Raw genomic sequence first — 13,516 nt, 5'->3', positions numbered from 1 at the left:
TTTTATACTGGACACAAATCGCGGATCAATATTATTCTGTATGGGAATTCGGTATTCAGCACAGGTGGCTTTTTGCACAGTTACAAAAATAAATGTAGCCTTTATTACCAATTAATAAAATAAAAGACATAATTAACCCTAGTATAGGGAAGCAGGATAAGGTGATTAAATGCATAACAAGTGTGTGTTACTTTCTCTCTGGGGAAAGACTGGGTTTTAAGCATAACAGTGTCTGGCATCATAAGTGCTCAAGAATATAAATCCAAATTCATTTTAAGCAGAGTTAGGAATTAGCAGAACAAGGAACTGGCCCAGCTAATGTGTGGGTCAAGAGTGCCTAGGACTTCCTGGGTCAAATGAGGGCTTCTGGTAAAAGAGAAGGGAAAGGGGTAAAGACAAGGAGATGGATCCCATGAGTCTGGGTTTTTTGTTTTCTTTTGTTTAATACCTGACTAAAAAATAATAGCAAACAACTCCTGAAAATCTAGAATTGTAATAAGATTACTACATGATAAAAGGGAAGCCATGAAATAAACAGCTTCCATTATATTTTCTTTTAAGAGCCAGGGAGCATACTGGTAGTTTGGTCCTGACTACTAAAATCATTTGACTTCAACACTGCACTGCCCACATCAGAGACTGTAAGCAGTGTAAATGGATAGATACCCTAGATCCTATCAATAAACCCAGGCCCCTCCACAACTAGCCAGATTCCAAGAGGAAAGAAAAGCTGACCTGCCTTACTGTGTTACTGGATAACAAGATACAATGTGGTTCTATTACATAGTAAAGTCACTTACCAAACAAGATATTCTAACAAAGCTAACTACTTTTTTTAAAAGCATGTAAAAATTATACATTTGTACATATACACAATATGCTTTACAGTTTGAAAGATAGTCCAAATAGTTCAACAGTTCATTTAGGGGTTTTTTTTGCATTGTTTTCCCTTCCAGATTCTTTGTCACTCCCTTGGCTCTGCCCTAATCTGACATCATCTGTCACATTATCTACTAAATCAAGTAAATGTTCGTTTACCCTGGTAAGCACAAACTATCTGGGTGACTCTGGGGAGAGAGGTTTCTGAAAGGTCCAGTCTATTCTAAGGTGGTAGAATAGGTTTGTTCACACAGGTGGAGGGAAGAGGCATAAGGGAGCCTCCTTCCAGAGCAAGATGAGTGCTCACAGCTAGATGTTCCAGTGCCCACCCATTTAAAAACTGTTAAGACCTGCTCTGCACCCAGCAAGTTACTGAGGGTCCCATAGAGCAAGTCACACTGGTTCTCAAAAGAAGTGGGCTGTTTTGGGAATCCATGGAGGAGAGTCACTTTGAACAGTGGTGGTTTGACATCTGTGGAAGAAGCCATTTGAACTCTTATAAAGAGAATTTTTAAGGGATCAGCAGCCTCCCTGGAAATTTCAGGAAAACCAGCAAGAGAGAGGATGGCTTTCATCTCTTCATAAAGTTCTTCTCCAGAGCTACTGAGGTTCTCTGTAGAGAGTAAATATTCCGCTTCACCCGATCTTCCAGAGAGGAGGTAGATGCACTCTCTAGCTTCATGCGGCTGGGAAGAGAAGACAGGTGAAAGTTAAGTAACAAGCATTTGTCAACTGGTCAACTATCTGGCAGAATAAGAAGAAACAGGTTACTAGCCATAAAGCAGCTGTAGAAGCACAAGCTCTCTTAAGCCCATGTAGATAACTTTCGAGTGACTCCACCTGGAACTCAATTTTTTATAAATTTATAAGGGAAATGTATCTGTTTTGGAAAATAAGTCCAAGCTTCATTTGAAAAAGGCTTCCTGAGCCATGAATTCTTAGGAGAAGGCCAAGGAGATTCAGTGAAAATACCGATTCACCTCTCCTCCCCTCAAATGAAAAACATCCCACTGTCTGGCCAGAAGCTGGGAGTAGTAACAATGGTGTCTGGGGGCTGAGCTCCGCACAGACACAGAAACACTGGGAACACAGTGAATGAACCAGTTGCCCAACTGCCTCCTTGGGACCATCACCATGAAAGCTGACAGGCAGGAAAATGATGCACTCACTGGATAAACTTCCCATCCCGGGAGTCTAGCTTCTCCAGCCTCTGCTCCCGTTCGTCGTCCTTAGCGTGCTTCTTGAGGATGTTCAGCCTCTCTTCCTCCCGCCACTTGGCGTTTTCCATCATCTCTTGCCGTTTTCGCTCTAGCTCCTCTGATGAGAGCTTTCTGTTGAACACAAAAATCACCCCAAGGTCTACTTCTCTCCCAGCAACAACAACAAAAAAAAGAGAAACACCACAGGGAGAAGAGAAACCAGGTAGGACCCCAGGTTCTCCAGCCCATGGCTCTCTTCCCTCGGAAATGCCCAGCCCAGTGCCACACTCAGCGTGAGTTTCCTTCCTTCCTAACATCTTGTTCAGGTGCTTGCACTCAAATTTCAAAGACTTTTAGTGAAGGATTCCATACTCTCACTCAATGATCTCTGGAGTAATTATTCTGAAACAATAAATACAAAAAATAAATTGAGAACTAATCAGGAGCCTCAGGCTATGGCAATTATATTCCAGTTGTTTGCTCAACAACTTATAAAACAGGGGACTAAGTTCATCCATGTAACGGTTAACATCTACCACCTACCCACTAGAGGTGCTTAGAAATTCATGGACGTAGTGCGTGAGTATACCACTTTAGGACTAAGCTAGAAGCAAGATGCCTGAAGAATTCAGCTTAGCCTCAGACAGTAATAGGTAGGTCTTTCCTGGCACTCACTGCAAATGAAGAGCAAGAAGAGGAGGTGATGAACCAGCTCGATCACTATTTACCAATGTCAGACATCCAAATCCACTGCTTCTCAAATTGGTGTGATGTACAGATCCCCCTTTAAAAGGAAAAATAATTATCGGAGTCCCATAAGGGAGTGGGACTCAATTTTTTCTCAATTTTGAGAAAATTAAGATACTAAAATTTGACATTTAGTTATCTATAGTGAAATGAAAAGCCTCCCCTTCAAAAACCCCACTAACTAAAATACATAAAAGCACAAGAAGATGGAAGAGGAAATAACACTAGATAAGAGATGTGAACAAACTGTCAGAAGGTGGAAGTGGATGAAGGAGTAGTAACCACTTTAACAGATTCGAGGAAACTGAATCCTAAGTGCCTGATACTGATCAGAAGCAAGATATTCACACTGCAAAACCCAGGAAAGGTTCAGGGACTGCAGGCACCAAGCACTTTGGAGGGCGGTGCACAGGGTTGAAAACAAAGGGACTAATTTAAGGTCTGTATAAGGAGCAGTTAAGACATTCTGGGGTCCTCATGCCTGACTCAGGGAAGCCAGTGACTACTCTCCCAAACATCTACAGGAGACCCTCCAGAGGGTAGACCCTCCAGTAGTTTCTGAGAAATTGAACCACACAGGAGAATGACACCAGACAGCTACATGTAAAAGAATGAAATTAGAACATTTTCTCACATCACATACAAAAATAAACTCAAAATGGATTAAAGACCTAAATGTAAGACCGGAAACCATAAAACTCCTAGAAGAAATATGGCAGAGAGATTCAAGATGGCGGAGGAGTAAGTGGACGTGGAGTTCATCTCTCTCCACGGATGCATGAGGAATACATCTACAGATACAACAATTCTCACAGAACACTGGCTGAAAACTAGCAGAAGACCTTGGACACCGGAAAGGACTATAAAGATCCCTGCATAACTGGGCAGGATGGAAAAAAAAGAAGGGAGGAGGAGGAGGAAAGGAAGCAGATGGGACCTGCACCCTGGGGCGGGGGAGCTGAAGCAGAGGAGAGAGTCCTGAATTCGGGGAAACCCCCTCTCCGACGGGGAAATCGATTGGGACAGAAGGGAAGCATTTGAGGCTGTTGGAAGAGGGTGAAGCGGCCAATCTGTGGCAGACGGGACAGAGTGAGAAATACACAGATGGTCTGTACCATGGGCCTGTGTGCCCCGGACTGGGACGTGTGTTCACAGGTGTGCAAGGGGGCTGGGAGCTGGTGCGTGGGGATTGGAGAACGGGCCCAGAGTGAGAACTGCTGTTGGATGTGGGAAGATGAACTGAGGGGACGAGAGGGAGGAAATCTGCAGCAGGGAATGCCTATGCAGGAAGACCGGACTGCCATGGAAGCAGGCGCTACAGCTGAGTCACATGCATGGGGAGGAGCCACTACTATAACCTCTCTCTCCCCACATGCCGGCGCCTGCCAACGACAATAAAAGAAGCCCGCTCAGGGCTGGCCCTCACACGCCTGCTGCCGGATGCCAGAAAAACCCCGGCCAGGACTGGCCCTCACGTGCCTTATGCCAGGCGCCAGAAAAGGCCCTCACTAGGGCCATATCTCTTGTGCCCGTGGCCGCCGGCTTCCCTGTGCATTTGGCATGGCCCGGGCTCCCACAATCCAAGCAGTCAGACCACCTCTGCACCCCATCCTCACAGCGGAAGACCCAAGAGCTCCAAGGCAGCCTCAGGACCAGACTCCTGTGGGTGGACCACTCACAGAGGTGGGGATAAAACCAAAGCTGAACCCCAGGGACAGGGTAACTAAGGAAGAAGATTGAAAATCTTTCCATCAGCTATACAAGCTGCAGATTAAATCCCCGGGATCAGCTAGGTAGACCCTGCGTCTATGGAATATCTGAGTAGACAATGAGTGTTTCCCACAAATGAAAACAGTCTAGCTCTGGCAGCTGTGGACTTTGGGGGCAAGCACACACAGGAACTGGGCTAGATCAGAGTCTGAGTGGTGCTCTCAGGGCCCACAGCAGGTCCAGAGACCAGCCCAGAGGCAGACAAGCCTCTTGGGGAGGCGGAGGTGGGCTGTGGCTCATGGCGTGTGCAAGGACACTTACAGCAGAGACCCCAGGGAAACATAATTATTACTATTAATTTTATTATGTTTTGATTCATTCTGTTGTTGGTTCTAGCTTTTTTTTTGGTTTCTTTTTCTTTTCTTTGTTTGTTGTAGCTTTAGTTTTTTTTTTTTTTCAGTCTTTTGGATCTCCATGTTTTATTACATATTTTTATTGTTTATTTTTATTTTTTTATACAATTCTATTTTTACTTTGCTCTTCTGTTGTTCTGTGTTCTTTTCCCTTATTTTTTTCTTCCTCATTTTATTTTTCTTTTTTTTATCTTTTCATTTCTACTTTGTTTTTCTGTTGTCCTGTGTTTTTTCCCTTTTTATTTCCTTTCATTATTATTATTTTTTTAATCATTTTTATCGGTTTGTTCTGTTTCCTTGCTTTACTCTTCAGTTGGCACACTGCTTTGGTTTTGTTTTTAGATTATGTGTTTTTGTTAGTTTTAATCCTAATTGTTTGATTTCATTTTTGAGTTCCTCTGTTTGTCTGGTTCTCTTGCTTTTTGTTTTATTTGGCTCTGTTTTTGTTTCTTTTACATGAGTGTGTGTTTCCTTGTTTCTGCTTTTGTTTGTTTGATTTTATTTTTACCATTTCTCCAGGGTTTTGTCTTTTTCTTTTTTTTTTTTAAATACGATTTTCAATTTCTTTTTTTTTTTTTAATTTTATTTATTTATGGCTGTGTTGGGTCTTCGTTTCTGTGCGAGGGCTTTCTCCAGTTGCGGCAAGCGGGGGCCACTCTTCATCGCGGTGCGCGGGCCTCTCACTATCGCGGCCCTCTGTCGCGGCCTCTCTTGTTGCGGAGCACAGGCTCCAGACGCGCAGGCTCAGTAATTGTGGCTCACGGGCCTAGTTGCTCCGCGGCATGTGGGATCTTCCCAGACCAGGGCTCGAACCCGTATCCCCTGCATTGGCAGGTGGATTCTCAACCACTGTGCCACCAGGGAAGCCCTCTTTTTTTCTTTAATATATTTTCTATTTTATTTTTTTATATTTCTGTTTCTACGTTGCTTTTCTGTTGTTCTGTCTTCTTTACCCTTTCTCGCTTCTTTTTTTTATATCATTTTCTGTCGGTTTGTTTTGTTTCTTTGCTTCATTCTTCAGTTGGTACTCTGCTTTGGTTTTGTTTTTTGATTTGGGGCTTTTGTCAGCTTTCTTCTTAATTGTTTGATTTCGTTCTTGGGTTCTTTTGTTTGTCTGGCTGTTCCCTTGCTATTTGATTTATTTGGTTCTGTTCTTGTTTCTTTTGTGTGTGTGCATGTTTCCTTGTTTCTGTTTGTTTGATTTTACTGTTTACCATTTGTCTGGGGTTTTGTTAACCCTTTATTGCTGGGACGAGCGACTTGCGGGGTCTTGGTCCCTCAACCACAAGTCGGGCCTAGGATTCTGGAGTGGGAGCGCCAAGTCCAGGATGCTGGACCAATAGAGAATTCCTGGCCCCAGGGAAGATTAATCGCCGAGAACACTCACGGAGGCCTCTATATGAATCCAAGACATGGCTCCACCCAACTGCCAGCTGCTCCCAGTGCTGGATGCCTCACACCAAACAACAAACAAGGCAGGAACAAAAACCCACCCATTAGCACAGAGACTACCTAAAGTCATACTAAGCTCACAGACACCCCAAAACACACCACCTGACAAGGCCCTGCTCAGCACAGGGAAAAGACTCAGCTCCACCCACCAGAACGCAGACACCAGGCCCTCCCATCAGGAGGTCTACACAAGACACTGGACCAACCCCACCACCGGGGGCAGAGAACAGAAGCCAGAGGAACTACGACCCTGCAGCCTAGGGAAAGGAGACCTCAAATACTGTAAATTGGACAAAATGAGAAGACAGAGAACTATCTTACAGACAAAGGAGCAAGATAAAAACCCACAAGACCAAATAAATGAAGAGGAAATAGGCAAACTACCTGAAAAAGAATTCAGAGTAATGATAGTAAACATGATCCAAAATCTTGGAAATAGCATAGAGAAAATATAAGAAACGTTTAACAAGGACCTAGAAGAACTAAAGAGCAAACAAACAGTCATGAACAACACAATAACTGAAATTAAAAATACTCTAGAAGGAATCAATAGCAGAATAACTGAGGCAGAAGAACGGATAAGTGAGCTGGAAGATAGAATGGTGGAAATAACTGCCGCACAGCAGAAAAAAGAAAAAAGAATGAAAAGAATGGAGGCCAGTCTCAGAGACCTCTGGGACAACATTAAGTGCACCAACATTCGAATTATAGGCATCCCAGAAAAAGAAGAAAAAAAGAAAAGGTCTGAGAAAATATTTTAAGAGATTATGGTTAAAAACTTCCCCAACATGGGAAAGGAAATAGTCAATCACGTCCAAGAAGCACAGAGTCCCACACAGGATAAAGCCAAGGAGAAACATGCCAAGACACATATTAATCAAACTAACAAAAACTAAAAACACAAAGAAAAAATATTAAAAGCAGCAAGGGAAAAGCAACAAATAACATACAAGGGAATCCCCATAAGGTTAACAGCTGATCTTTCAGCAGAAACTCTACAGGCCAGAAGGGAATGGCAAGATATATTTAAAGTGACGAAAGGGAAAAACCTACAACCAAGATTACTCTACCCAGCAAGGATCTCATTCAGATTTGACGGAGAAATCAAAAGCTTTACAGAGAAGCAAAAGTTGAGAGAATTCAGCACCACCAAACCAGCTTTATAACAAATGCTAAAGGAACTTCTCTAGGCAGGAAACACAAGAGAAGGAAAAGACCTACAATAACATACCCAAACAATTACGAAAATGGTAATAGGAACATACATATCGATAACTACCTTAAATGTAAATGGATTAAATGCTCCAACCAAAAGACATAGACTGGCTGAATGGATACAAAACCAAGACCCATATACATGCTGTCTACAAGAGACCCACTTCAGACCTAGGGACACATTCAGACTGAAAGTGAGGGGATGGAGAAAGATATTGCATGCAAATGTAAATCAAAAGAAAGCTGGAGTAGCAATACTCATATAAGACAAAATAGACTTTAAAATAAAGACTATTACAAGAGACAAGGAAGGACACTATATAATCATCAAGGGATCACTCCAAAAAGAAGATATAACAATTGTAAATATCTATGGACGCAACATAGGAGCACGTCAATAAATAAGGCAAATGCTAACAGCCATAAAAGGGGAACTCAACAGCAACACAATAGTAGTAGGTGACTTTAACACCCCACTTACACCAAAGGACAGATAATCCAAACAGAAAATAAATAAGGAAACACAAGCTTTAAATGACACATTAGACCAGATGGACTTAATTGATATTTATAGGACATTCCATCCAAAAACAACAGAATACACTTTCTTCTCAAGGGCACAGATAACATTCTCCAGGACAGATCACATCTTGGGTCACAAATCAAGCCTCGGTAAATTTAAGAAAACTGAAATCGTATCAAGCATCTTTTCCGACCACAATGCTATGAGACTAGATATCAATTACAGGAAAAAAAAACTGTAAAAAATACAAACACATGGAGGTTAAACAATATGCTACTAAGCAACCAGGAGATTACTGAAGAAATCAAAGAGGAAATCAAAAAATACCTACAAACAAATGACAATGAAAACAAAACAACCCAAAACCTATGGGCTGCAGCAAAAGCAGCTCTAAGAGGGAAGTTTATAGCAATACAATCCTACCGCAAGAAACAAGAAACATCTCAAATAAACAACCTAACCTTACACCTAAAGCAATTAGAGAAAGAAGAACAAAAAACCTCCGAAGTTAGCAGAAGGAAAAAAATCATAAAGATCAGATAAGAAATAAATGAAAACGAAATGAGGGAAACAATAGCAAAGATCAATAAAACTAAAAGCTGGTTCTTTGAGAAGATAAACAAAATTGATAAACCATTAGCCAGACTCATCAGGAAAAAAAGGGAGAAGACTCAGATCAACAGAATTAGAAATGAAAAAGGAGAAATAACAACTGACACCGCAGAAATACAAAGGATCATGAGAGACTACTACAAGCAATTATATGCCAATAAAATGGACAACCTGGAAGAAATGGACAAATTCTTAGAAAAGCACAACCTTCGAAGACTGAACCAGGAAGAAACAGAAAACATGAACAGACCAATCACAAGCACTGAAATTGAGACTGTGATTAAAAAACCTTCCAACAGGGGCTTCCCTGGTGGCGCAGTGGATAAGAATCTGCCTGCCAATGCAGGGGACACGGGTTCAATCCCTGGTCTGGGAAGATCCCACATGCCGCGGAGCAACTAAGCCCATGCGCCACAACTACTGAGCCTGCGCTCTAAAGCCCGCAAGCCACAACTACTGAAGGCCGCATGCCTAGAGCTCGTGCTCCGCAACAAGAGAAGCCACGACAATAAGAAGCACATGCACCGCAACGAAGACCCAACACAGCGACAAACAAAAAACAAATAAATAAATAAATTTATTAAAAAAAAAACCAAAAACCTTCCAACAAACAAAAGCCCAGGACCAGATGGCTTCACAGGCGAATTCTAGCAAACATTTACAGAAAAGCTAACACCTATCCTTCTCAAACTCTTCCAGAATATAGCAGAGGGAGGAACACTCCTCAACTCATTCTATGAGGCCACCATCACCCTGATACCAAAACCAAAGATGTCACAAAAAAAGAAAATTACAGGCCAACATCACTGATGAACATAGATGCAAAAATCCTCAACAAAATATTAGCAAACAGAATCCAATAGCACATTAAAAGGATCGTACCCCATGATCAAGTGGGGTTTATCCCAGGAATGCAAGGATTCTTCAATATACGCAAATCAATCAATGTGACATACCATATTAACAAACTGAAGGATAAAAACCATATGATCATCTCAGTAGACGCAGAGAAAGCTTTTGACAAAATTCAACACCCATTTATGATAAAAACTCTCCAGAAAGTGGGCATAGAGGGAACCTACCTCAACAAAATAAAAGCCATATGTGACAAAGCCACAGCCAACATCATTCTCAATGGTGAAAAACTGGAAGCATTTCCTCTAAGATCAGGAGCAAAACAAGGGTGCCCACTCACACCACTATTATTCAACATAGTTTTGGAAGTTTTAGCCACAACAATCAGAGAAGAAAAAAAAATAAAAGGAATCCAAATTGAAAAAGAAGAAGTAAAAATGTCACTGTTTGCAGATGACATGATACTATAGACAGAAAATCCTAAAGATGCCACCAGAAAACTACTAGAGCTAATCAATGAATCTGGTAAAGTAGCAGGATACAAAATTAATGCACAGCAATCTCCTGCATTCCTATACACTAGTAACAAAAAATCAGAAAGAGAAATCAAGGAAACACTCCCATTTACCACTGCAACAAAAAGAATAAAATACCTAGGAATAAACCTACCTAAGGAGGCAAAAGACCTGTATGCAGAAAACTATAAGACACTGATGAAAGAAATCAAAGACGATACAAACAGACGGAAAGATATACCATGTTCTTGGATTGGAAGAATCAACAATGTGAAAATAACTGTACTACCCAAAGCAATCTACAGATTCAGTGCAATCCCTATCACATTACCAATGGCATTTTTCACAGAACTAGAACAAAAAATTTTACAATTTGTATGGAAACACAAAAGACCCTAATAGCCAAAGCAATCTTGAGAAAGAAAAACGGAGCTGGAGGAATCAGGCTCCCTGACTTCAGACTATACTACAAAGCTACAGTAATCAAGACAGTATGGTACTGGCACAAAAACAGAAATATAGATCAATGGAACAGGATAGAAAGCCCAGAGATAAACCCACACACATATGGTCACCTTATCTTTGGCAAAGGAGGCAAGAATATACAATGGAGAAAAGACAGCTTCTTCAATAAGTGCACCTGGGAAAACTGGACAGCTACATGTAAAAGAATGAAATTAGAACACTTCCTAAAACCATACACAAAAATAAACTCAAAATGGATTAAAGACCTAAATGTAAGGCCAGACACTATAAAACTCTTAGAGGAAAACAAAGGCAGAACTCTCTTTGACATAAATCACAGCAAGATCTTCTCTGACCCACCTCCTACACTAAGGGAAATAAAATCAAAAATAAACAAGTGGGATCTAATGAAACTTAACAGCTTTTGCACAGCAAAGGAAACCATAAACAAGACAAAAAGACAGCCCTCAGAATGGCAGAAAATATTTGCAAATGAAGCAACTGACAAAGGATTAATCTCCAAAATTTACAAGCAGCTCATGCAGCTCAATATCAAAAGAACAACCCAATCCAAAAATGGGCAGAAGACCTAAATAGACATTTCTCCAGAGAAGATATACAGATTGCCAACAAACACATGAAAAGATGCTCAACATCACTAATCATTAGAGAAATGCAAATCAAAACCACAATGAGGTATCACCTCACACCAGTCAGAATGGCCATCATCAAAAAATCTACAAACAATAAATGCTGGAGAGGGGGTGGAGAAAAGGGAACCCTCCTGCACTGTTGGTGGGAATGTAAATGGATACAGCCACTGTGGAGAGCAGTATGGAGGTTTCTTAAAAAACTAAAAATAGAACTACCATATGACCCAGCAATCCCACTCCTGGGCAAATACCCTGAGAAAACCATAATTCAAAAAGATACATGTACCACAATGTTCATTGCAGCACTATTTACAATTGCCAGGACATGGAAGCAACCTAAACATCCATCGACAGATGAATGGATAAAGAAGATGTGGCATTTATATAGAATGGAATATTACTCAGCCATAAAAAGGAACGAAATTGAGTTATTTGTAATGAGGTGGATGGACCTAGAGTCTACCATACAGACTGAAGTAAGTCAGAAAGAGAAAAACAAATACTGTATGCTAACGCACATATATGGAATCTAAAAAACCGGTACTGATGAACCTAGTGGCAGGGCAGGAGTAAAGACGCAGATGTAGAGAACAGACTTGAGGACACAGAGGGGGAAGTGGAAACTGGGACAAAGTGAGAGAGTAGCACTGACATACATACACTACCAAATGTAAAATGGATGGCTAGTGGGAAGCTGCTCCATAGCACAGGGAGATCAGTTTGATGCTTTGTGGTGACCTAGAGGGGTGGGATAGGGAGGATGGGAGGGAGGCTGAAGAGGGAGGGGATATGGGGATATATGTATACTTATAGCTGATTCACACTTTGTTGTACAACAGAAACTAATACAACATTGTAAAGCAATTATAATCCAATAAAGATATTTTTTAAAATAATATAAAAAAAAAGAAACATAGGCAGAACATTCTTTGACATAAGTCACAGCAATTATTTTTTTAGATCTGTCTCCTCGGACAAAGGAAACAAAAGCCAAAATAAACAAATGGGACCTGATTAAACTTGAAAGCTTTTGCACAGCAAAGGAAACTATCAACAAAACAAAAAAACTGTGACTTCCCTGGTAGCGAAGTGGTTAAGAATCCACCTGCCAATGCAGGGGACATGGGTTCAATCCCTGGTCCAGGAAGATCCCACATGCCGCGGAGCAGCTAAGCCCGTGTACCACAACTAGTGAGCCTGTGCTCTAGAGCCTGCGAGCCACAACTACTGAACCTGCATGCCACAACTACTGAAGCCCGCACGCCTAGAGCCTGTGCTCTGCAACAAGAGAGGTCACCACAATGAGAAGCCTGCACACCACAATGAAGAGTGGCCCCCTCTTGCTGCAACTGGAGAAGGCCCACGCACAGCATGGAAGACTCAACGCAGCCCAAAATAAATTAATTAAATAAATTAATTAAAAAAAAGAAAAAAAGTGTTGTGATATCTATCACATATAGAATGCATAAACAACAAGGTCCTACTGTATAGCACAGGGAACTGTATTCAATATCCTGTGATAAACCATAATGGAAAAGAATATGAAGAAGAATGTGTATATATATATATATGTGTGTGTGTGTGTGTGTGTGTGTGTGTAACTGAATCACTTTGCTGTACAGCAGAAATTAATACAACATTGCAAATCAACTATACTTGAATAAATTTTTTTTAAAAGTGCTGTGTTGACTGTAAGAAATTTAGGAAGCACTGAAAGCAATGGAAAAATAATGTGGAATCCCCCAGTCCCCCAAAAAAAACTTAAGAGAAAAAAAAAAAAAGTCTTAGTCTATAAAAATCGCTTTAAATTGAGAACCTCACTGCTAAAGAGAAGCTTCATCCTTCAGCTGACAAGTAAGTTGTTTTAGATCACTAATTAAAACAAAACACATATACAAAAGAGAACTCAAAAAATTTTAAATTCTTACAGAACTCTCAGGCCCTTGAGGAAATATCCAGTGACTCTCAATCTGAGAAACAGTGTAAATAGTGCTAAGAAAGGTTTTACAGCCATAACTTTTCTTTCGTCTTAATTCAGCACCATCTTGGTTACATCTTTGGTGTTCAACTACCTGGAACACCAAACCAAAACAAAGAGATATCATAGAATCCATGCTTTCAAGTTTCTGTTTCCATTCCTAGAAGACAAAAGTCTTGAGGGCTCTAACTCACTTTATTTATTTATTTTTTTAAATTTTACTGGGACTTCCCTGGTGGCACAGTGGTTAGGAATCTGCCTGCCAATGTAGGGGACACAGGTTCAAGCCTTGGTCCAGGA

The 13,516-nt window shown here is 41.0% G+C and overlaps 1 protein-coding gene across 1 annotated transcript in view; it reads right to left on the bottom strand.

Annotated features, from left to right (window-relative positions):
• Window positions 1-104: 104 nt before the first annotated feature.
• The window catches only part of CWC25 (CWC25 spliceosome associated protein homolog), a 31,306-nt gene continuing 17,894 nt past the window's right edge, over window positions 105-13,516 (bottom strand). Inside the window, exons 9-10 of the mRNA XM_061175252.1 lie at window positions 2,049-2,210; window positions 105-1,565 (exon numbers count right to left, since the gene is read on the bottom strand). Coding sequence (XP_061031235.1) covers window positions 1,451-1,565; window positions 2,049-2,210 — 277 coding nt within the window. The 3' untranslated portion in view covers window positions 105-1,450. The remainder of the gene's footprint in view (window positions 1,566-2,048; window positions 2,211-13,516) is intronic.

The sequence above is a fragment of the Eubalaena glacialis genome, chromosome 19, assembly GCF_028564815.1.
Source record: "Eubalaena glacialis isolate mEubGla1 chromosome 19, mEubGla1.1.hap2.+ XY, whole genome shotgun sequence".
Taxonomy (NCBI): domain Eukaryota; kingdom Metazoa; phylum Chordata; class Mammalia; order Artiodactyla; family Balaenidae; genus Eubalaena; species Eubalaena glacialis.
This window is presented reverse-complemented; position numbering and strand designations above follow the sequence as displayed.